This window comes from Felis catus, chromosome D4, assembly GCF_018350175.1.
Source record: "Felis catus isolate Fca126 chromosome D4, F.catus_Fca126_mat1.0, whole genome shotgun sequence".
NCBI lineage: Eukaryota > Metazoa > Chordata > Mammalia > Carnivora > Felidae > Felis > Felis catus.
In genome coordinates this window covers 18,829,105-18,854,073 of record NC_058380.1, presented here as the reverse complement: position 1 = coordinate 18,854,073, position 24,969 = coordinate 18,829,105, and the positions used below count along the sequence as shown (strand labels likewise).

The window sequence follows — 24,969 nt, the reverse complement described above, 5'->3', positions numbered from 1 at the left end:
AATGCGAAAATAGTCCATGCTAATGGATTAGAAGACTATCATTAAAATCTCACTACAAAAAGCAATCTATAGGTTCAACACAATCTCTATAAAATTACTAAGAGCAGTTTTCAAAGAACTAAAACAAATAATCCTAACATTTGTATGGAACCAGAAAAAAGCCTGAATAGCCAAAGCAATCTTGAGAAAGAACAAAGCTGGGGGTATCACTATTCCAGATTTCAAGATATACTATCAAGTCATAGTAGTCACAACAGCATGGTACTGACACAAAAATATACACATAGATCAATGGAACAGAATAGAGAGCCCAGAAATAAACCTACACTTACATGGTCAATTAATCTATGACAAAACAGTCAGGAATATACAATGGAGAGAAGACAACCTCTTCAACAGATCGTACTAGGAAAACTGGACAGCTACTGCAAAAGAATGAAACTGGACCACTTTATTGCAGCATAAAAATAACTCAAAAGTAGATTAAAGACCTAAATGTGCAACCTGAAACCACCAAACTCCTGAAGAAACCCCAGACTGTATTTTCTTTGACATCACCACAGAAACATTTTTCTAGATCTGTGTCCTAAGGCAAGGAAAACAAAAGCAAAAATAAGTATCAGGACCACACCAAAATAAAAAGCTTTTCCACAGCAAAGGAAACCATCGACAAAACAAAAACGCAACCTACTGAATTGGAAAAGATATTTTCAAAGGATATATCCAATAAAGGGTTAATATTCCTTTGGATAATATCCAAAGTTTGGTTAATATCCAAATTTTATGAAGAACTTCTACAACCCAACAGCAAAAACACTAATACTAATCTGATTTAAAATGGCAAAAGACCTGAAGAGACATTTTTTTCCAAAGAAGACATACAGATGACCAACAGACACATGAAAAGATGCTCATCACTCATCATCAGAGAAATGCAAATCAAAGCCACGAGATATCACCTCCCACCTGTCAGAAAGGCTAGAATCAAAAAGACAATAACAAGTGATGATGAGAATGTGAAGGAAAAGGAACCCTCATACACTGGAGGTAGGAATGCAAATTGGTGCAGCTGCTATGGAAAACAATATGGAGGTTCCTCAAAAAATTTAAAAAAGGGATACTATATGATCCAGTAATTCCACTAGTATTTACCCAAAAACACGAATTCAAAAAAAAAAAAAATATGCAGCTCTATGTTTACTGCAGCATTATTTACAATAGCTAACATATGGAAGCAACCAAGCATCCATCAGATAAATGGATACACACACCCACACACCTACACCCACACATACACACGAATATTACTCAGCCATAATAAAGAATGAGACCTTACCATTTGCAACAATACGGATGGAGCAGGGTATTATGCTAAGTGAAACAAGTGAGAGAAAGACAAATACCATGATGTCACTTACATGTGGAATCTAAAAAACAAACCAGGGAAACAAAAAAAACCAAGACTCTTAAATACAGAGAACAAACTGATGGCTGCTTGAGGAGAGGTAGGTCGGGGGGCGGGATGGGCAAAATAGGTGAAGGTGATTAAGTACAAACTTCCAGTTACAAAATAAGTAAGTCACAGAGATGAAAAGTACAACAAAGGGAATATAGTCAATAATGTTGCAAAAATGTTGTTTGATGACAGATGGTGGCTATGCTTAGGGTGAACACTGAGTAATGTACCGGACTGTTAAATCAATATACTGTACACCTGAAATTAAAATATCATTAAGATAATTTTATGTTGTATTTTACCACATTATTTTTAAGTGGTGGAGATGCAAAAGAAATAGTTTCTCAGGCAAACAAAACCTGATGGCATTTTTTGGCAGACCTCCCTTGCAAGAAATGTTAAAAGTTTTCACAGAGAAGGAAAATATAGGTCACAAACTCAGAGCTGTAAGAGCATGAGAAAAGGAATAAAGGTAAAATTAAGCCTTTTATTTTCCTTAATGGGAAACTGTTCAAAATAATAATAGCAACAGTGCACTGGGTAGGTACAGCTTATGGATAAGTGAAATGAATGGCAAAAGCAAATGAGTACAATAATCTTATAAGGTGCCTCCACTAGCTCTGAAGCAATATAGCTTTATTTGATTGGACTTTGATTAGTTTCATTTTTTGTCTGTTTGTTTATTGATTTAAGAGAGAGGCAAAGAATCTCAAGCAGTCTCCATGCTATAAGCTTGGGGACAGATGCAGGGCTCAAACTCACGAACCACAAGATCATGATCTGAGCCAAAATCAAGAGGTGGATGTTTAACTGACTGAGCCACCCAGGTGCTCCAGACTTAGATTAGTTTTAAATGCATATTGCAATCCTAAAGCATCCACTAAAATAATAATAATCAAATGAAAAATAAATAATAAATTTGGTAAGCCTGTGGTAAATAATAAATTTGGTATAATTAATATATTAGGAGAGGAAAAAAAGAAAATCATAGAAAAGCTTAACTAAAACCAGAAGAGGCAGAAAAAAGAGGGGAAGATTTTAAAAAGCAAAGACATACATATAAGAAATAGAAAAGAGCTACAAATAGATAACCATCAACCCAACTATATCAATAATCACTTTAAATAAATAAATGGTCTGAATATACCAATGAAAAGACAAAACCCGACACAGTGGATAACAAAAACAAAACCTAACAAGATATCTGCAAGAAACCTACTCTAGACATAAAGGCATAAACAAATTAAAAGCAAAGGGATCTAATTAAAATTTGTAGAACATTTCTTCCAACAATAGCAGAATATCTATTCTTTTCTTTTTTAATTTTTTTAATGTTTATAAATTTCTGAGACAGAGACAGAGCATGAGCAGGGAGGGGCAGACAGAGGGGGAGACACAGAATCTGAAGCAGGCTCCAGGTTCTGAGCTGTCAGCACAGAGCCCGAAGCGGGGCTCAAACTCACGGGCCATGAGATCATGACCTGAGCCTAAGTCGGATGCTTAACCAACTGAGCCACCCAGGTGCCCCATATTCTTTTCAAGCTCACACAGAACATTCACCACAATAATCCAAACTCTGGTCCATAAAACATATCTTAACAAATTTAAAGGAATAAAAGTCTTACAAAATTTGCTTTCAGACAACAATGGACTTAAACTAGAAATCGGTCACAAAAAAAAAAAAAAAAAGGTAGAAACTCCCAAAATACCTGCAGATTTGGCATATACTAATTTAAAATAACACAGAAATCAAAGAAGTCTCAAAAGAAACTGAAAAGTATCTTGAATCAAATGAAAATACAGCTCTCAAAATTTGACATGCAGCAAAAGGAGGGCTCAGAAATTTACACCACTGAATGCATATATTAGAAAAGAAGAAAGATCTAAAATCAATACTCTGGCTTCCACCTTAGGAATCTAGGAAAAGAAGACCAAATGAAATCCTAAGTAAGCAGAAGAAAAGAAGAATTAGAGCAGAAATCAATGAAATTCAATACAGAAAAATCCAGAGAAAAACTAATGAAACCAAAAGATGGTTCTCTGAAAAGATCAACAAAATTGATAACACTCTAGCCAAGTTAACTATGAAAGAAAAGACACAAATTACTAGTATCACAAGTGAAAGGAAGGGCCATCATTACTCATTCTATGGACAGTAAAAGGATAATACAGGAATGCAAACCTGCTCACAAAACTTGTAACAATCCCTCAAAAGATACATTCTAGCAAAACTCACACATGATAAAAAAGATACCAAAATAGGCCTGTTATCTATTAAAGACATTGATTGAATACTTAATAATCTTTCAAAACTCAAAGCATAACGCCCAGATGGTTTCACTAACTTTCTAAACCAAACATTTAAGGAAAAAATGATACCAAGCCCCAACGAAATCTCCTCTAGCAAACAGAAGCAGAGGCAACACTTCCTAACTCACTTTATGAGTTCAGCATTACCCTAATACCAAAACCAGATAAACACATTACAAGAAAAAAAGCTACAGACCACTATCTCTCATGAACACAGATGCAAAAATCAACAGAGTACCAAATTAAATCCAACAATGTGTAAGAATAATTATATACCAAGACCAGGTGGAATTTATTCCAGGTATGAAAGACTCCTTCAACATTCAAAAATCAATTAATATAATCCATTACATCAACAGGCTGAAGAAGAGACACCCTATGATCATATCAATAGAGAAAAACCAGTTTACAAAACCCAACACACATTCTTGGAGGAAAAAAACCACATTCAGCAAGCCAGAAATAGAGGTATAGGTATGTATGGTAGGAAAAAAAAAAAAAAAATCAGAATATTGGATGCCTCTGGAGATGGCCAAAAAAACTTTTGAGTGTGATGGATATTTCGTCACCTTGATCATGATGACTATTTCCCAAGTGCATACATGTCAAAGTTTACCAAACTGTAGACTTTAAATATGTGCTTTTACTATGTCAGTTATGTTTCAATAAAGCTGTTAATACATAATTCGTGGTACCATCTAGATTACAGGAATATGGATGTAGACTGCAAAATCTTTTAATTCTGTATTTAACACTTTTCATATTAAATGTTCCCTTTCAGCTCTAACATTCTATAAAAGTTTCTCAGAATGTAAAGATAAAAATAGTATTTAAGGAATTATAATTGGTAATTACCACTAGATCTCAACAAACATCTGTTCAGCACTCCCAATATATTCCTTTCATAAAAGAATGACTCCTTCATATCAGGAATTGTGCCCTGAATCTTCAACATCCTACAGAGCAAATAGTATACTGGGGACATGTAGTAAGTGGCCACTGACCATTAAACTCTGTTATAAAGAGAAAACTGGGAAAGTAACATTTCAAAAATAAAATATCCAAGTTAGTTTTTAAAAAAAAGAAATCAGTTTCTAACGTTACATAACATCATCAGGCATAACAACCACCACCAAAAAAAAAAAAAAAAAAAAAAACCTGCAAAATTTGAGTACTATTTTAGAGAAAACAAGAAAGAGTTCTATAACAAGCCATCTTTATTACTGCTTCTGCCTCTTGAGTTTCTAATACATTTGCCCTCAAAGTGCTTCTTTTTTTTTTTTTTTAACGTTTATTTATTTTTGAGACAGAGAGCGACACAGCATGAACGGGGGAGGGGCAGAGAGAGAGGGAGACACAGAATCGGAAGCAGGCTCCAGGCTCTGAGCGGTCAGCACAGAGCCCGACGCGGGGCTCGAACTCATGGACTGCGAGATCATGACCCCAGCCAAAGTGGGACGCTTAACCGACTAAGCCACAGAGGCGCCCTAAAGTGCTCTTAAAATGCACCTAGTTGCACATGACAATCCCATGACGTTTAAAAAACAAAACAAGACAAAAAAGAAAAAGATTTCGGTGTCCTACTCCAGATAAAAGAATTATTAAGTCTGGAAAGCAGTTCAGAAATCTGTATGTCTAAGGAACACATATGGCTGATTCTGATGCAGCCTAGCTCTTGAAGGAAACACGAAATGCCAGCTTAGAAAAGGTGGGAGATGGGGCGCCTGGGTGGCTCAGTCGGTTAAGCGGCCGACTTCGGCTCAGGTCATGATCTCGCGGTCCGTGAGTTCGAGCCCGGTGTCGAGCTCTGTGCTGACAGCTCAGAGTCTGGAGCCTGTTTCAGATTCTGTGTCTCCCTCTCGCTGACCCTCCCCTGTTCATGCTCTGTCTCTCTCTGTCTCAAAAATAAATAAAACGTTAAAAATTTTTTTTTTTTTAAAAAAGAAAAGGTGGGAGATTGGGGTGCCTGGGTGGCTCAGTCGGTTGAGCATCCGACTTCGGCCCAGGTCATCATCTCACCGGCTCGTGAGTTCGAGCCCCGCGTCGGGCTCTGTGCTGACGGCTCAGAGACTGGACCCTGCTTCCGATTCTGTGTCTCCTTCGCTCTCTGCCCCTAACCCACTGGCATTCTGTCTCTGTCTCTCTCAAAAATAAATAACCATTTTAAAAAATGTTTTTTAAAAAGAGAAAAAAAAAAAGAAATGGTGGGAGATTAACGTCAGATAGATCAATGAAGTACTACCACCTACCTAAGTAAATGACATACAAAACGGTGGAGGATTAACAGCGGCGCATAAAAAGTACTTTATCAACATCAAAATTCATCAGGAGTGTGAGATAAAGCTCAATTCCTCTTTCTCCTTCATAAAACAGATGCTTCCAGCACTCAGTCTGCTTCCTGTAGGGCCCAGTATAGTAGCACTATTCTGCTACATTATAATTAAATACGTTTTTGGAAACTCTTCATTCATGTATAACCAAGTTTCTAAGGAAAAATGGATTCTCCTTTCCAAAAAAAATTACCTCAGAAACATTTTCAAAGCACTACCCATTATTAGATTTGAAATCATCCATCTAATTCCTGAACACTAACACTATTAATATGCTAAGAGTGCAATTAGCTGGATTATTACACACACCCAGCAAAAGCATACATTTAAAACCAAACGTCCTTCTGACATTAGACCATACAATATTAACTCCATAACCTTAACAATTTTCCTATGCATCTAGTTTCTATTATTGAAATTTTCAAATAACTTTTTAAAAGTTTATTAAAATTACGGCTTTTTAAATTCTCAAAGGAGGGAGGAGCGCCTGGGTGGCTCAGTCAGGCTCTGCGGTGACAGCTCAGAGCCTGCTTCAGATTCTGTCTCCATCTCTCTGCTGCTCTCCCTCTCATGCTCTCTCTCAAAAATAAACATTACAAACAATTTAAATAAATAAATAATCAATCAATCAATCCTTGGAGAATTTAACAAAAAGCTCTTAAAGTTTCACTAGGGCACCTGGGTAGCTCAGACAGTTGAGCACCGGACTCTTGATGTGAGATCCGGTCATGAACCTGGAACCATGCCCTGCATCACCCTCTGAACTGTGCATGGAGCCTGCTTAAGATTCTGATTCTGTCTACCAAGGCGCCTTGGCATTTCAGTAGGTTAAGCAACCACGTGGTCTCAAGGCATGATCTCAGTTTGTGGGTTTGAGCCCTACATGATCAGATCCTGTATCTCCCTCTCTCTGCCCCTTCCCTGCTCATACTCTATCTCTCAAAAAATAAACATTAAAAAAAAAAAAAGGATTCTGCCTCTCTCCCCATTTGCATGAGTTCCCTAAAAAATAAAATAAAGCTCTGCTTATCAAAATATAACCAACTTCTATATATAAAACACCGATATGTTGTTTTAAAATTTTTGTTAACACCAAAGTTAGAAGAATCACACTACCTGATTTCATGACTATTAGCTAGAGTTATCAAGACAAAAGTGGTATTGGTCAAAGGATGGACACACATATTATTCAAACAGATGACAATGCAAAAATAAACCCAGGCAATATAAAGTCTAATTTTTTTTTTTTACAGAAGTGCAAAAATAATTCTATGAGGAAAGGATTTTTTCAGTAGATGGTACAACTGAACATTTGCATCCACATGCCAACAAATGAATGTCAACCTTCAACCTTGACAACTTTTACAAAAATGGATCCGAAATCCAAACATAAAATATAAAATTATAAATCTTGTATAAGAAAACATAGGAGAAAATCTTTGTGATTTCAGGGAAGGCTAAGATTTCATAGATACCTCAAAAGCATGACTCATGAAAAGTTTTTGAAGTGGACTTGATAAAATTTTCAAACTTTTGCTTTGCAAAAGACAGACTTGGAAGAGACTGGGAGAATACATTTTCAGATTTTCTTTCTGACAAAAGATTCAAATATGTAACATGTAAAGAACTCTCAACACTTAACAATAAGAAAATACTTTGGAAAAGAGTTCAACAGTACTATAAAAAGTCTGAGTTACCCTATGACTCAGCAATTCCAGTCCTAGGCATATACTTGAGAAAATTTAGAACATATGCCCACAAAAAAACTTGCACATGAAGGTTCACACCATTACTCATAAAAACCAAAAAGAATAATTTATATGTCTATCAACTGATCAATGAATAAACAAAATGTGATATACCCATATAATGGAATATTATTCAGTCATAAAAAGAAATAAAATGATACATCCTACAAGATGACGCTTGAAAATATAAAGTTATGTGAAAAAGGCCAGAAACAAAAAGCCATGTATGTTGCAGGATTACATGTAAGTGAAATGTGCAGAATTGGTGACTCCACAGAAAACATAAAAGAAATCAGAAGTTGCTGGAGTTGACGTCGGGAAGTTCGGGACAGAATTTGAGAGTGACTGCTAATGGGCATGAGGCTTATTTTGGGGGTGTTGAAAAAGTTCTGGAATTAGTGTCGACAGTGGCACAATTTTGTGGCTATACTAAAAAACACTCAATTGTACATCTTAAAAGGGTAAATTTAAGATGAAAAGCATAGGAAATACAGTTAATAATACTGTAATAATGGAAGCACCTGGCTAGCTCATTCGGTAGAGCATGTGACTCTTCATCTGAGGGTCAGGAGTTCCAGCCCCATGTTGGGCATGGAGCCTACTTAAAAAAATAAAAAATAAAACCAAATAATACTTTAATAATATGGAAAGGTGACAGATGGTAACACTTATCATGGTGAGCATTACATAACCTTTAGAATTGTTGAATCACTGTTGTATACCTAAAACCAATTTAACATTGTGTGTCAGCTACATTAACAACATTTTTTAAATGGCATTTTAAAATACCATTTTTAAAATGCCACTTTAATGGGTACAGTGAATCTCAATAAAAAAAGAAAAAAAGCCAACTGAAAAGGAGCCAAAGATTTGAACACTTCACCAATGAAACTACACAGACAGCAAAGAACATGAGAAGATGCTCAACATCTTTAATCACTAGATATGCAAATTAAAACCACCATACTTCAGCACTATATACCTAGTAAAATGGCTAAAAAAAAAAAGTTTCAGAAATGTCAATGCTAAGTGCTAGTGAGGGTGTAAAGTAACTAAGCGTTGAGCAGTCAGTGCTACACTACACTGCTGGTGAGATTGCAAAATGGCACAGGCACTTTGAAAAGCAGCTTAGTTTCACGTAAATTAAATATTAACTTACCATAAAGGCCTCACAATTGCGCTCTTCGGTACTAACCCATGGGAAATAAAAATTTATGTTCACACAAAAACCCGCACATGCATGTTTATTAGCAGCTCTATTCCTAATGGCAAGAAAGGGAAACCAGCAAACATAAACATGTGCAACACATGCCTACAGTCAACTACTGCTCAAAAATACAGGAATGAAATACTGGTGCATGCAACACACGGATGGCCCTCTCAAATTCATTTTGTGTAAAAAGTGGAAGGAGTGAAATTCAGTAAAAACAGAAGACCCCAAAAGCTATCTACCACATAATTCCATTTATATGGCACTCAGGCAAAGACAAAACTGTAGGGATGGAAACAGATCAGTGGCAGCCAGGAGAAATGGAGGCTGGGAAGGGTGGACTGAAAAGGGGCAGCAGGGGGAACTTCGGTGTCCTGATGGAACTTTTTGGTACCACGACTGTGGCAGTGGATACATTCCTTAACACTGCGTCTGTCAAGAAAGGCAGAACTTTTACATCACGAGTCAATTTTACCGCACCTAAATTTTAAACAAATTCATCCATAAATCACACTCGACACACACCTCCACAAACCTCTACGGGAACCCTCCACTACGATTCAAAACACACCACAAAATGTTTGCAAGGCTTCCCTCTGAAGTGGGTGAAGGCAGATCGTATGATTTTTACTCGGCAAATGAGAAGAACAAATTCAACAGTCTTCACGTCTCCGATACTACCCGGAGATGCCGAGCTAGCGCTCACGTCCCTTCTCCGCGGAGGCTGGCTCTACCCGTGGTACCAGATACCAACAGCCCTAACAAGGTTCTCGCCACCAAAATAATTACCTACTCACACCCTTTCATAAAGGAGAAAACTCAAGATAAATGTCTTAGAAGGAGGCTGAAAGTGTGTGCATATTAACGATTTAAAAAAAAAAAAAAAAAAGCCCTAACTTTGGCCCAAGAGATTCACTTGCTACGGAAAAGCAATCCAACTTACAACGGATGTTTAAAAAGGGGATAATACAAAAACAGATGGCAGCAGTAAAAAGGAGGCTCCAAATAAGGCAGCGCACCAGAGTTAAGTGGATCCAAAGTAAGGCTTCTGTCCTCCTCCTAACTCCCGGGTCAGGCTGTGAACTGGAAACACCTGACCAACCATTTGAGTTAATCGTGCCCAGGAGTTTCGCTTTCTGTTACCGGCAGGAGCCAAGCCAGCAACCGGGAATGCAGGTGGGGTGGCCAGGATCCGGGGCCGAGAAGACACCGCGGGTTAGCCACACGCCCGAGCTGGGGAAGGAAGAGGGCGTCTTCGGTCGCAGCGCCTTGCTTGCACGTGCGAGACAACGTGCGACACTCCGTGAGCTCTCCCGAGCCTTCGCCATAACCCACGGGGGTACAAAATGACAGGGGTGGGAACAAGCCCCCCGGGCGTCTTGTGACCCCCCCCCTCCACACCCCCACGACCCGCGCAGCTGAAGCTCGACGGCGCGGGGCGACGGGCAGAAAAGGGCGCCTGGGAGCAATCGGTCTCCCGCACCCTCGGAATCCACCGCGAGCCCCCTCAACCGCCCGGCTCGGAAAAGGGGGACGTTACAGCCCGCACCCCGACCCCAACCCCCTCCTGCCAGAATACAAACAACTTGCGGGCAGAGGCCCTGGAACCGCCGCCTGGCTTTACGTAATTTAACCCCGAGGAGGGCGGCGGCAGGTGGTGGTGCCGAGCGAGCAAGGGGACCGAGGCTCCGAAAACCAAAGGCCGGGAGGAAAACGAGATTGAGGGGGCGGCGGCGGTCTCGTTACCTCCCCAGATGCCCAGAGTGAGCTGGGACGTGTCCAGGTTCACCACATAGTCCCCCAAGAACCGGTTCAACACATCCACGACCACCGACTCGAACACCATTTTCCTCAGCCGCGGTGGACACGGCAGCCGCCCACCGCACTCCTTCGTCCAGCGCCTGGCCGCCCGAGACCGCTCGGTTCACCGGCTCCCGGGCGGCTCCCACTAGAGCTGCCCCACTGCCGGACGCACAGCCCCGCCGCGAGCCCTGCGAGGGGCGGAGGCGGCTGCTCGCCCCGCGCGTGCGCAGAGCGGACTCCAGGGCGGGGGCGGAGCGCGGCGCCGACCCGGGCACGCCTGCTAGAGAAGAGCAAGGGCGGCTGCGCGACCGCTTCTCTGACGCCTGCCGTTTCCTTGCAGAAGCCGCCTCCTTTTACATGTTGGCCCCGCCTCTTCCCCGTCGCCTGGCAACAGGATGAGCGGAGGCAGCTGCCAGTTTGTTCCCGACCCCGCCCTCGCCGGTCGACCCGGGGGCCGGCCCAGCGGCGGGGGGCGGGGTGGGGCGCGGCGGTTACACCTAGCAGGGAACGCCCCTCTCCCTACAGTGGAGACGACCCCACTCGCGGACCGGTAGGACCTGCACGTAACCAAGGTGTGGGCAGATTCCAGCACTCTCGCGGTCAGGCTGGAGGCGTCGTAAGGGAAGGTCCCAAGGAGCTCTCCCACATTACTACAGGTTCCTGCGTCCGGCCAGCCTGTGTCTGGACGCGTGTAACTGCCCCGCCCCCTGCTCGGAGGGCAAGGTCACGACGCTCTAAGGGTGACTTAACATCCCTTGCTGCAAATAGTGCCAGAAAGTAGAAGGGCAGTGAAGAGTAAACTCGGTGCTGGAATGCCACGCCCCCCCTTCCCTGCATCTGACCTGGCACTCTTTTTTTTGGTCAAGTTATTTACAGGGATCCTCCTTTCATCACCTAGAGTCCTTTGGGATTCAGAGTCAACCAGTTCAGAAACTGCGGAGCGCCCTCTAAGAAATACTGTGAGACCTAGACTCACCCCTTGAGCCTTACCGAATGACCCTAACTAAATAAAAAATGAGGACTCTTCTTTCATCCCCATCCCACCCCCATTTGGTCTTTTATAAGAAATACAGTCAAATGCCTGAGGTCACAGAGACGCCGGATGTGAAGTTTGGAGAACTATAATCACCACCCTCCTAAGGGGTTAAGATGTAGGAGTGAACTTGGAACTTTTTCTCTTTGCATCCTGAACATGAAAGGGAAACCTCGCTAAAGTGGACTAGCAACGCTAAGAGAGGCTAGGGAGCCTTAGCACTCAATGTCAATTACAGGAAGAATTCTCAATTATAAGCCTAACAGAAGAATCTCAACAGGAAAGAATCATCAATTACAGGCCCCCAACCAGGGAAGAGGGACGTTGCATCTCCTGCAAGAAATCAACTACCCCTCAGCTGATAAGGGGTATTTTATCATCACCCTGAACTCTTCTCTCCAATTGACGTTTGTTCAAACCGGAAGTCATAAGATAATGCCCCCTGGCTTTTGTTTGTGGTCTTAACTAGGGTTTTGGTTTTGCGGTAGCTTGCTTGTCCCATTTGCAATCCTCTACTGTTCCCAAATAAACCCATCTTTTGCTGGTAAAATAACTGGCAATTTTTAAGGGTAACAGTTTCACAAATAAATAATGCCTCTGACGACTTTCACTTAATTCCTGTACCATTTTAGTAACTTTTTGTACATAGTCACCCAATGTTTTTTAAGGTTAAGGTTTGCCTTTGCAAGTAGAATGCCTGGCAAAAAAAAAAAAAAAAAAAAAAAAAAAAAAAAAACTGTAAAATCTTATTTTACATGAGTTCATAAATTATTTTCAGATAATTTCATATTTGAAGGGTCTTTATTATATAGTCACCAATTGAATCTCTTAATCTTAACAATAATGAAGCAAAGATATTAGGGATTGATCCAAGGTGATGTAACTAATGTTCTGCAGGAACAGAGCTGGAACCTGGCATTTGTGACTGACTCTGCTCTGCCACCCCACCTGATCCGTTGCATTTGACTAACAACATTGGAAATATACCTCAGAATACTTGTATAAGTAAACTTATAAGGAAGGAAACTGATAAGAGGCCTAAATGCCCAGAAAAGGGAAAAGCTATAATGAGGTATTTTGCTACTGTAGCATTATTTAGAGGAAGCCAGATAGACAGTAGCTACAAATTCTATTAAATCTAGCACCATAAATTTAAAGCACAGGAACTCCAGAACTCTGTCCAAAAATACATCTTAAATAGCTTGCAAACACTTCATGCTATAATCCAGGAAACACTTCTATAATCCAGGAAAAGCCTGTGGAATTGGATGAAGGGGGAGTGTGCTGCTGAAAATTTGGAACTATAAGCATTTCATTGCCAAAGAGAGCAATGAAAGAAATTCTGCCCAGAAAGTGTTAGAAACATGTAAGAAGATGCAAAGTGTAACTCAAGTCTTATCTAGTGTTAGGTGCTGTATCATGAACATGCGTTTCCTAATTACTAAAAGGTACATTTTGCAGTCAGTCCTCTTGTTCCTTAATCCATTTGAGGAAGCTTATAAGCAAAAATACAGTAATGTCATCATGTAAAAGATAAGTACACTCACTAAATCATTAAACCAAATATCCGCTGGACCTTGAAAAATAAGTCCAACGGCTACCAAAAAAAAAAAAAAATGTTCCAAGTTTCAAATTTGGAAATAGTGTAAAGTGTTTTTCTTCTCCAGATCATAATTAAAATGCTATACTTCATTGTTTGATCATATTTTAAAAAATTTTTTTGAGTGAACCCTAACTGCAATATCATCCAACTTTACAATAAATCCCTAACTTTGCAAGTAGGATTTGCTCTTTTATGCTTAGTTTACATGCCACAGCTTTCCGTCTTTGAAGTTTGGCATGCTGGTAGTTATCTTGGACATTTTTTCCTTGTCATTAATTCCTCTGTCCACAAGTAAATATCATTTGTGTACTGTTTGTCCTGACCTCATTCCCCAAGCAAGGTTCGCATTGCGGTAGCATGCTAGATGGCCAGATAACAAAGCCATTGAAGCAGACTACATTCCCAAACACATTCTGTTCCTGGAGGAACAGTTCTACAAGATGGCCATTTCACAGAAAAGCTTTTACGGAGTTAGCCTCAAAAAGCCCCGAGCTCCCACCTCAGATAATTGTTTAAAAATTATAAACAATTTTGGGTGCGTAGGTGGCTCAGTCAAGCTGTGCTGACAGCTCAGAGCCTGGAGCCTGCTTCGGATTCTGTGTCTCCCTCTCTCTCTCTGCCTCTCCTCTGCTCATTCTCTGTCTTTCAAATATGAATAATTTTTAAAAAAAAATTTTAAAAATTACAATTAAAAATTATTTCAACTTATGTCTTCCAAAGCCTTAAAAAAAAAAAAGAAAACAGAAATTTGTTGGAAAGGAGATATAAGTAAAAGGTTGAGAAATTTACAAGAGCCTTACTCAGGCAGTGTAGCTAAAAATGTAAATCAATACAATCTTTCTAAAAGGCTGTTTATAGGGACACCTGGGTGGCTCAGTCGGTTAAGCATCTGACTTCAGCTCAGGTCACGATCTTGCGGTCCGTGGGTTCGAGCCCCGCATCGGCTCTGGGCTGATGACTCAGAGCCTGGAGCCTGCTTCCGATTCTGTGTCTCCCTCTCTCTCTGCCCCTCCACCGTTCATGCTCTGTCCCTCTCTGTCTCAAAAATAAATAAACGTTAAAAAAAATTAAAAGGCAGTTTATAAACATCTACAAACTGATATATACACATTTTTGCTACATATGTATATTCATATGTACATATTCACATATGTAAATACATATATATGACTTTTGACTCAACAGTCCTGCTTCTAGTGATTTACTCTAAGAAAACATAAAAATTTAAAAAGCTGTCCCCACAAGAACATTCATTAAAGCATTATTTATAACAGCCAAAAGTTAGAAGAAGCTAAATATCAATAAGGAAGCTGGTTAAATGCACATGCACACGTGTACACACACACACACACACACACATACACACAGACACATGTGCACACACACACAATGGGTTACTGTGCAGGCTTTAAAAATGATAATGCACATCTGTGGAACTCAATAATATATGCTTGTAAGAAACAAGATACAGAGTAGCATCATACCAATAATATAAATTATAATCATATTTTAAGTGTGCAGAGAATATATGTACATAAATACACACATACATACACATACACACACACAGAAAGAAATGTATAAGTATGCCCACTGACTGTTAACAGTGATTAGATGGTGAGACTTTGGTCGTGTGTATTGTCTCTGTTCTTTCAAGGTCTTTTTTTACAGGGAGCATGGATTTTTTTTTTCCCCAAAACAAAAAAAAAGCTATTAATATTGTAAGATTACTACAAATGAAGTATAATAAGACTTTTCTTACCATGCTAATTGAAATGTTTTCAGTCTAAAGCAAATCAGCTTTGGAGATTGTGAAGCATGGAAACTGAATTTCATTACATTCAACTGTATGTCATACACTTGGAACATTAAACAAGAAGATGTAAACTTAATTTGTTCCTCTAAATTGGTGGAGAGAGATGTATCAGAAATGGTATTATATTGTCTATTCTTTTATAATTCTTTGGGGAAATTGCTCTCCCAAAATTAGAGCCAACTGAAGTTTGTGAGCAAGTTCTCAACCCTGGTGGCAAATTGATATAAAGATTCATGTAAACTTTCAAAAGGCTGCCAAAAGACATGAATTGACATAAATATGGCAAATAAGCACATTAAAATATGTTCAATATTATCAGCTATTGGGGCAATGAAAATGAAAAACATAAATGATATATATTACTATACACCAACCAGAATGGTAAAAAAAAAAATGTGGTAACACCAAATGCTGGTGAGGATGTGGAAAAAAAATGGATACATGTGCATTAGTTATGGGAATGTGAAATGGTATAGCTGTGCTCTGGACAATTTCTAAAACAAAACTAAACTAAATACGCATGAACCAGCAATTGTATTTCCAGACATTTATCCTAGATTTTTGCTGACACAAAATCTTGTACAAGAATGTTCATAGCACTTTAATTCATAATAGGCAAAAATCGGAAACGACTCAAAAGCCTTTCAACAAATGAATGGAAACAGACTGTATGTAGTATATCCGCACTGTGGAATACCACTCAGCAACAAAAAGGAATGCACTACCGATGCTATAAACAATCTGGATAAATCTCAGGGCATTATGCTGATTCCATTTACAAAATATTCTTGAAAGGACAAAATTATAGAGATAGAAAGCAGATTCGCAGTTGCCAAAGGTTAGTATGGGATGGAGGGACAGGTGTGGCTACAAATGGTTTCCAGGGAGGAGCCCTGTGTTTACGGAGCACTTATGTATCTTGATTGTGTCAGTGGTCAAATAAAATTGCATAAAACTACATACACACACACACACACACACACACACACACAAATTAGAGCATAGAGCACAGGTGAAATGTGAATAAGCTCTCTGGACCTCTCAGTCTCAAATAACCACTAGTCACGCTATCTCATAGTCACCTTGGGATCTTCATGTCGTTCATCATTCTCTGAAATAACCCTCCTCATAAGGGATTTAAAGGTTCTGTCTCCAAGGCACCTGGATGGTTCAGTTGGTTAAACATCCAACTTCAGCTCAGGTCATGATCTCACAGCTTGTGAGTTCGAGCCCCACGTTGGGGTTTGTGCTGACAGTTCAGAGCCTGGAGCCCACTTCGGATTCTGTGTCTCTGTCTCTCTCTACCCCTCCCCCATTCGTGCTCTGCTCTATCTCTCTCTCTCAAAAAAAAAAAAAAACATTAAAAAAATAATAAAGATTCTGTCTCCCCCATCACTGCCACTTCTAGAACAGGAAGCTAATGTGTCTAGTTCACTGATGTATCCCTAGTACCAAACGAGTGCTTGGTACACATACGTTTTTTATTTTGTTTCTCTTTTTGCTTTTTAAAGAGAGAGAGAAAGCATATGCAAGAGGGGCAGAGGGAGAGAGAGAATCTTAAGCAGGCTCCACACTCAGCATGGATCCTGATATGGAGCTCAATCCCACGACCCTGGGGTCATCATATGAGTTGAAATCGAGAGTGGATGCGCAACCAACTGAGTCACCCAGGCACCCCCATATAGGTTTTTAATACATGTTTGTTGAAAGAATGAACAAATGTTGGATATGAAGTCACGCCCAACTCTCACAACATTGAACATACCACCAGAGAAGTAGATTAATACCCCCAAAAGCGTCTCAAGGAGAGACTATTCAGAGGGTTAAAAACAAACAAACAAAACAAAACAAAAAACAAAACAAACAAAAACCAGAGGCTGTGACTGTGAATGAAGATACAGCCCCAGGAGAAGAGGCACAGGAACCTAGGCTTGCCCCCCTGACCCCCGCACTGCTGTGCTTTGACAGGCAGATACAGAGAGAGAAAGATGAGGCATGTGGAAGGCAAGACTCGAGACCCAGGATTAAGTTCCCATTGGCAGGGCTGAGGTGAATCCAGCGAGGACAACCTAATCTCAAAAAAGTATCCAGAAGAATCCTTTAAAAACTGTGTCACTTCTGGGGCACCTGGGTGGCTCAGTCAGTTAAGCATATGACTCTTGATTTCGGCTCAAGTCATGATCTCACGGTTTCTGAGTTCGAGCCCTGCATCAGGCTCTGTAGTGACAGCGTGGAGCCTGCTTGGGATTCTCTTCTCTTCCTCTTTCTCTCTGCCCCTTGCCTGCTCATGTGAGCACACTTGTGCTCTCACTCTCTCTCTCTGTCTCTCAACATAAATAAACTTTCAACAAAGCAAAAGCCTGTGTCATTTCGTGCTCCAAAGCTGCTAAAGTACTGCTCACATCATCATGGGAGTGGCCACAGCCCTCACAACGCCAGATAAGGCCCTACACAATTGGCCTGACACTCCACCCTACCCTTATCTGGAATGCACCTTCCTCTTGTATTTGCACAACTCTTGTCTTTGCTCTCCAGCCATTTTCTCAGCCCTTCCCTGAACAGCCTGGTTAACACTGATACTCACCCCCACCCCTCAGCACTCTTCTGTTACCTTCCTTGCTTTCTCTTTCCTCCGAGCACTTACCACCTGACACGCTATGCGTTTTTCACTTATTTATTTTTTGTCTATCTCTCCCCACTATAATGCATATAATACAACTTAAGCTACTCGAGGAGAAATTATTGTTAGCGTTTTGCTCATTGTTCTCTCCTCTGTGCCTAGAACAAGGCAGGCGCTCACATATTCGTGGAAGGCAAGCAAGACATACCTGCCAAGTATTGAATTATTGCCCGTCGGCTCCAAACCCACCCTTCTATTTTGGGCTCGGGCGATGGGCGGACTCTGTGAGCCGCGCTCAGCTTCGGCAGCTGGCTCCTGGCGGGGCTCTGCCAAGAGGGGGCGCTCGAGGGGCTAGAGGAGGAAGGACCTACCCGCTCCCTCTTGTTTGTTACCTATAGAGTTGCCGCTCTGCTTCCTTTCCTTCGGATCCTCGCCCCCGCGACCCTCCTTCGCGCGGACGGCAGCTCTTCCTTACAGCCTCTGAATCTGACTTGCATTTTCTCTCTCTTGCACAATCAGCACCATCTCAGCATCTCAGACACACCGGAACCGACCTCGCGGTTCCCCCTCCGATGCCTGCTCCTCCTGTCTGGGAGCCGCGCAGCCCGGTGGATCCCGCCTTAGAGCCTCCGGTTCTATGTTTCCTTGTGTGTCCCTTTGCTCACTCAGCCCGCTTGGGGTTATGTCCGCTTCCTCCAGTAACTACGGCGGGGATGTGATAAAGCTCCTTTTTCATTTTTTTTTCTTTTTTTTTTTTTTTTTACAGTAACCGATTTTGTACCTTGTTCATAGCGCTGTGTATGTTCTTTTTCTGTGGGGAACAGAGTCAGGACCTGCAGCTGAGTCCCTGCCGGCGGAGACCTTTGGCTGAGAGAGGGAGGCAGTATCATTAAAGGGAGTACAGGCAAATTGTGGGTGAGCAGGGAAGCCAGAGAGAGTATTAAGTGTCTGGATTGGCAACAACTGCCAGACCGTAAATAGTAATGAATTCAAGGATCAAGGGCTCGGATAATTTAGAACAGGTCAGCACACCCCAGTGTGAGGTGGGTCAAGAAAAGGGGGGCAGAAGGTAGGCTACCCATGTGAAGTGCTGGGGTCTGTCCTTAATAGTCTTATATATGGCACAGGGGCAGTGGGGTAAGGTGGCTCACGACAAGCTGAATCCACTGATACCACCCCCCCCCCCCGGATTTAGTAAGTCCAGCCTCCCCACTCCTGAGCCAAACTTAATTCAGACAGTATTTGAAAGACCTCCCAGATGTGAACTCTCTGCCCATCTAGACTTCTGAATGTTGACTGTCTCTGTTTTGTTGCTTCTGTGAACCCTTCCCCATAGCCTGGGCCACTTCAGTGCACGGTCCTAAGGCCAGACCCTGTCACTCTGCCTTGCCTACCCTACCCAACCTATGTGTTAACGCAAGTGATCTGAAACATGCAGATAGGAGCCACTGACCAGGATGGAGTGGGGAAGTCCAGAGTTAGAAGCCAGTTATGGATCTCAACTAGGTCACAGCAATTTATTTTATTTATTTTTTCAACGTTTATTTATTTTTGGGACAGAGAGAGACAGAGCATGAACGGGGGAGGGGCAGAGAGAGGGAGACACAGAATCGGAAACAGGCTCCAGGCTGTGAGCCATCAGCCCAGAGCCTGACGCGGGGCTCGATCTCACGGACCGCGAGATCGAGGTCACAGCAATTTAAATGAATGGAAAGGCATAAATGAAATGGAGGTCATAAAGGTAGAATTCATGAGCCCTGGAAACTGATTAACTATGGTGGATGAGGTATATAAAATAATTCTAAGATCATGCCATTCATAGTAACTGGGATGTGAAAGCGAGGTGTTGGTTTTATAGAAGATGATGAGGAGTTCAGTTTTTGGTTGGTTCTGTGAGAGCTAAAGTCCAGGGTAAAATATCCAGGATACAGTGTTGTTTGTCTAGTGATAGTTAGAAATGAAGAAACGAGGTCCCAGTGAAAGTCCAGGACAAGATATGGACACTTGAGACCTCCCTACACAGAAACAATTATCTTCCGTGTGTGGATGCCACTTAGAAGGAAAGGAATGTAGACACAGAAAAGCAGACCAAGGATTGAAGAGTGAAGGAACATTCGCATTTAGGGAAAAGCTTAAACGGATATGAGACAGGAAGCCTAGGAAAGAAGCCGGTGTACCTGGAGTAAGATGACACAGAAATCCAAGAAGGATGTATAGGATACACAGCCAAGAAGGATATGTCTACAATATCAAAACTGTATACATGTTAAGAAAGATAAATACTGAGAAAACGCAACCAAATTGAGCTATTAACTAGTACTTGCAAGGTCTTTTGATTTACCTACCAAGAGATGTCTAACCAAAGTCATTAGAAAAGTAAATTTTAATAACAAAAGGGTTACTAGCAAATTTGAACCTTATGTTTACCAATTGGATGCTTAATTTAGAAAATTAAGTTCAGTCAACACCTATCAAGTGCTCAAATGCACATAGCTCCTTCAATATTAAAACAGTGATTGATTTTCAATGAGGGTTCATTAGTCAACGCAATACATGTCCACATTATTCTTTGTATTTGCAATATTTAAGCCCTTCGTATTCATGTATATGCTTTTATCATCATAATATAACATCAGTCCTCATAAGAATCTAAACTGACCTATAAATAAACCAAACAGTCCCCTCCACATATCCTATTTTCTGGCTGCTTTAATCAGAGTTTGTCTCTGCAATTTTTTTTTAACAACTACTCGCCTGGAAGTATGCTAACCTCTAAGTACATATTTAACAACTGTTTACAAAAATATTTTCTAAGTTTATGTACTTCTATAAGTCTTGGCAAGATGTTCTATTACCAACACCATAGGCATGTATGTGGGGTTCTGAGAAAACAAATTTCTTGCTCCTTAGTCTGCATGCATATCCACATACAGACATGTGATGTAGCAGTTATAGTATGCTCTAGAAATTTAATAATAATATTGTCCATGTCATGTAATGATAGCTTATGTACTTTTTATATATATGCATACATATAATTCACATTATATATATCTATAGTTCACAGTATATATGTATAATTCACATTATGTATGTATAATTACATATATATATCACATGTCTTATCACAAATGGAGCATTAGATTTTTAATAACAGCTACAAAAAAAAACTGTTGGCACTTTTGAGCCTCATGTATACCAGAAGTGTTTTTATTTAAAATATTTTGTTTAATTCAACAATTGCTTATTAAGTAAAACCTGATAATGTCTAAAGTTTTCCAATGTTCACATTTTACAACACCTTAATTTCCAAAGAGAACTACATAATATTTCCAGAATCTCTTCCTTGAAAGTAATCATGGTATCTTTCTACTACTAATAAAAGTAGTCTCCATCAATTAGTTATCACATTTATACTGTTCTCTTTTCAAAAAAAATTTTCTTTCAACGTTTATTTATTTTTGAGACAGAGAGAGACAGAGCATGAACAGGGGAGGGGCAGAGAGAGAGGGAGACACGGAATCTGAAACAGGCTGCAGGCTCTGAGTGGCCAGCACAGAGCCTGACGGGGGCTCGAACTCACGGGCCGTGAGATCATGACCTGAGCCGAAGTCGGACGCTTAACCAACCAAGCCACCCAGGTGCACCTACTGTTCTTAGATTATACACTGTGCTCATTATATCCAAGGAAATTGAGTCAGATGCACTAACTTGGTTTCATTAGTGTTAAATTAGCTGAGTCAAGAGTCAGCTACCATTCAAACTTTAGTTTTCCCTTAAAGGAAGTTAAAAGAGCACCATCTAGTGGAATTTTTGACGTAAGATCCTTCCAAATTGTCTCAAATTCAGTCCATTTTTAAATACAAATTTCCTTTTAAATAATAATGATTATAAATCAACTCATATATTTTCTAAAATAAATCCTAAACACATTTTCAACTAACCTTAAGATTAAAAATCAAAATCAATAATTCATTTTTTAACAACATATTTTAACTACTGAATCAGTTTTTCTCTCATTTAAGTATTACTGCATACTTACCTTTATTTTTATGCAGATTTTATTTGCTTTTTATTTTTAATTAATTTTATTAGTTTCTTATTTTTCATGCAGCTTTATATCTTTTTAGAGGAGACATAATTGACTGCAATTTTATGTTACTGAATACAAATTTGGCTTTGTTTTTTTACTACTTGTTAGTGGATCAATTCCTAAACACAGATAATGTCATTCTATTCACTGGCAATTCACTGGCATCCTGGAGCCTGCTAAAGATTCTGTGTCTCCCTCTCTCTCTCAAAAATAAATAAACGTTAAAAAATTTTAAAATAAAGATTTAGATACAGAATTCCAACTTATCTGTTACTGGCTATGCCCAATACAAACTATTTGACTTTTTCCTACTTGCATGAAATTCATCAATACATTTGATCTAAAAAGATAAACATGGTGACTGCTTTAGCTTGGGATACTGATTTCATCACCAGACCAGAGGTCCTGTGAACAATGTGGGTAGTAAATGAAGTTTGTGTGTCTTTTCAATCCTGGAAACACATAAAACAAATGCATAAAAGTGGTCATGCAACCATATGGGCTGATGGGGATACAAGTTCATAGTTTCCAGTTGAGTTCTCTTTTCACATTTATTTCCTTATTCTATTATTTTTCTATTTTGTTCCTTTTAAGTCTCTGTTTATCAAATCTCCTAAATAATTGCTTTTCACATTAAGGTCTCTCTTCAAATACCACCTCATCAAAGAGGCTTTCCTTGACAATCCTACCAGAAATAGCAACATTGGGGCACCTGGGTGGCTCAGTTAAGCGACTGACTCTTGATTTTGGCTCAGGCCATGATCTCATGGTTTATGAGTTCGAGCCCCGCATCAGGCTCAGTGCTGACAGTGTGGAGCCTGCTTGAGATTCTCTCTCTCCTTCTCTCTCTGCCCCTCCCACATGAGTGCGTGCTCTCTCTCTCTCTCTATCAAAATTAAATAGATAAAAGAAAAAAAATAGCACCATCCTTCTGCCCCTACCTCCATTCTGTGATGTTATTTCTATGACCTGCTTTCTAACAGTACTTATCTTACCTTTCATAATAAGTATTTGTTCATTTTCTGTCTCTCTCTAATAGTTTCAACATCGGCTCCATTATTTTACCCATCTCTGTAGCTTGTTATTTAACTCTGTAGGACTCTGCATTTGACTTCACATTCGGTTGTGTGACTTGCTTAAGCCAGTGAGATATTAGCAGATGTGAAGTGAGCAGAGCTAGACAAACACCTGCTCAGTTGGGCTACCTGTCTCCCTCGTGGCAACGAGAACACATCTGGACTGAGCTAGTAGAGGATGAACAATACCTAGGGCAGTGCCGCGTCACCAGGCTTGAATGAGTTGCCCCAACTGGCCTAGTTAAGCTGCCTCTCACCCTTGTGTTTTGGAAATGCTAACAATAGTGATTGTTTTTTAAGTCACTGCATTCGGGGATGGTTTGTTATATAGCAATAACTAATTCATACATCCTCCCTAGAAAGTCCCTGGGTGCAGGGAACTTCTATGTTTTCTTTATTGCTACATCCCTACCACCCAGCACTGTGCCTGGCAAGTTGCATAAATGAACCGGGGGAGGGTAGTTGGACCATATATTACAGCTTAAGTAATAGCTTTTATGATGGTCTATCTTTATATAGGGATAGACTCAATAACCTAGAGAGAAATGGGTAGACTACTTATCCAACAAGCAATTCTCAAAAAAATTTTTTTTCTTGGTTAAACTTTTGATAATAATAAGGAGTAGCGACTTCAAGGTTATGTATCTTACCAAGTGTTTCCTTTTTTTAAGTAACTTCTACCCACAATGTGGGGCTCAAACTTACAACTTCGAGATTAAGAGTCACTTGATCTCTACTCTACTGACTGGGCTAACCAGGCATCCCTCTTACCAAGTATTTTAAGTGTAACTATTTTAAGCGCACAGTATAATGCTATAATAATGAACTCTAATGAAATGGTGTTGTGAATGACTTCCTTTTATGATCATTGAGTAGCCTAACAAAGAAATGTAAAAAATCCATTTCACCCCCACATAGAAATGGGCACAGGGTATACCTTCTGATCAAAGGATCATCTTGAACTAGATTTAAAATGAAAATGAATGGGTAAGCAAGTTACCAAAGTTCTGTGGTATGGCTACAATAATTTTAGCCTGAAAAAAATTTTTTTAAAGTATTAACAAACTTCACTCAAGCTTTTCTTTAACAATGTCATAAAATACTCATTGAATGTCTAATTTTAAGAATTTTTACTCCCTAATGTAAGTTAAAGAAAATATATTGCCTTATGTTATAAAATTATTAGCTCCGAGCCAGGGTTTTATCAACCTGAGTCTAACATTAATGTTAACATTTGGGCTGGATATTGTAGGGGATTTCCTGGGCATTGTAGGATATTTAGCAGCATGCCTGGCCTCTACCCAATGTCTTAACACATTGCCATATGTCCCATTAAGAGCAAAATCAACCCCATTTGAAAACCACTTCTCTAAGTTAATAATTGTTGGTGCAATAACTAATATAAATTATATTTTGTTTTTAAATGATTTTTTTTTATTTTTTTTTCAACATTTATTTATTTTTGCGACAGAGAGAGACAGAGCATGAACGGGGGAGGGGCAGAGAGAGAGGGAGACACAGAATCGGAAACAGGCTCCAGGCTCCGAGCCATCAGCCCAGAGCCTGACGCGGGGCTCGAACTCCCGGACCGCGAGATCGTGACCTGGCTGAAGTCGGACACTTAACCGACTGCGCCACCCAGGTGCCCCTTAAATGATTTTTTGAAGTTTATTTATTTTGAGAGAGAGAGAGAGCACATAAGTGGAGGAGGGGCAGAGCCCAACGTAGGGCTCCATCTCACGAACCATGAGATCATGACCTGGGCCGAGATCAAGAGTCAGATGCTTAACCGACTGGGCCCCCAGGTGCCCCTGTTTTTAAGTGATTTTTAAAACCCTTTTATCTTGAGAAAGTTGTAGTTCACGTGCAGT

At 40.2% G+C, this 24,969-nt stretch overlaps 1 protein-coding gene across 6 annotated transcripts in view; it reads right to left on the bottom strand.

Moving 5' to 3' along the window:
* Positions 1-11,087, bottom strand: part of VPS13A (vacuolar protein sorting 13 homolog A) — a 253,881-nt gene extending 242,794 nt beyond the window's left edge. For 3 of the 6 annotated variants that reach the window (XM_045043176.1, XM_023243365.2, XR_002737852.2), the window contains exon 1: positions 10,801-11,086. In XM_045043176.1, coding sequence (XP_044899111.1) covers positions 10,801-10,900 — 100 coding nt within the window. In that variant the 5' untranslated portion in view covers positions 10,901-11,086. Of the gene's footprint in view, positions 1-1,336; positions 1,422-10,800 lie in introns of those variants that run through there. The other 3 variants (XM_023243364.2, XR_006588872.1, XM_045043177.1) reach the window with 2 other exon arrangements.
* Between the last annotated feature and the right edge of the window lie 13,882 nt (positions 11,088-24,969).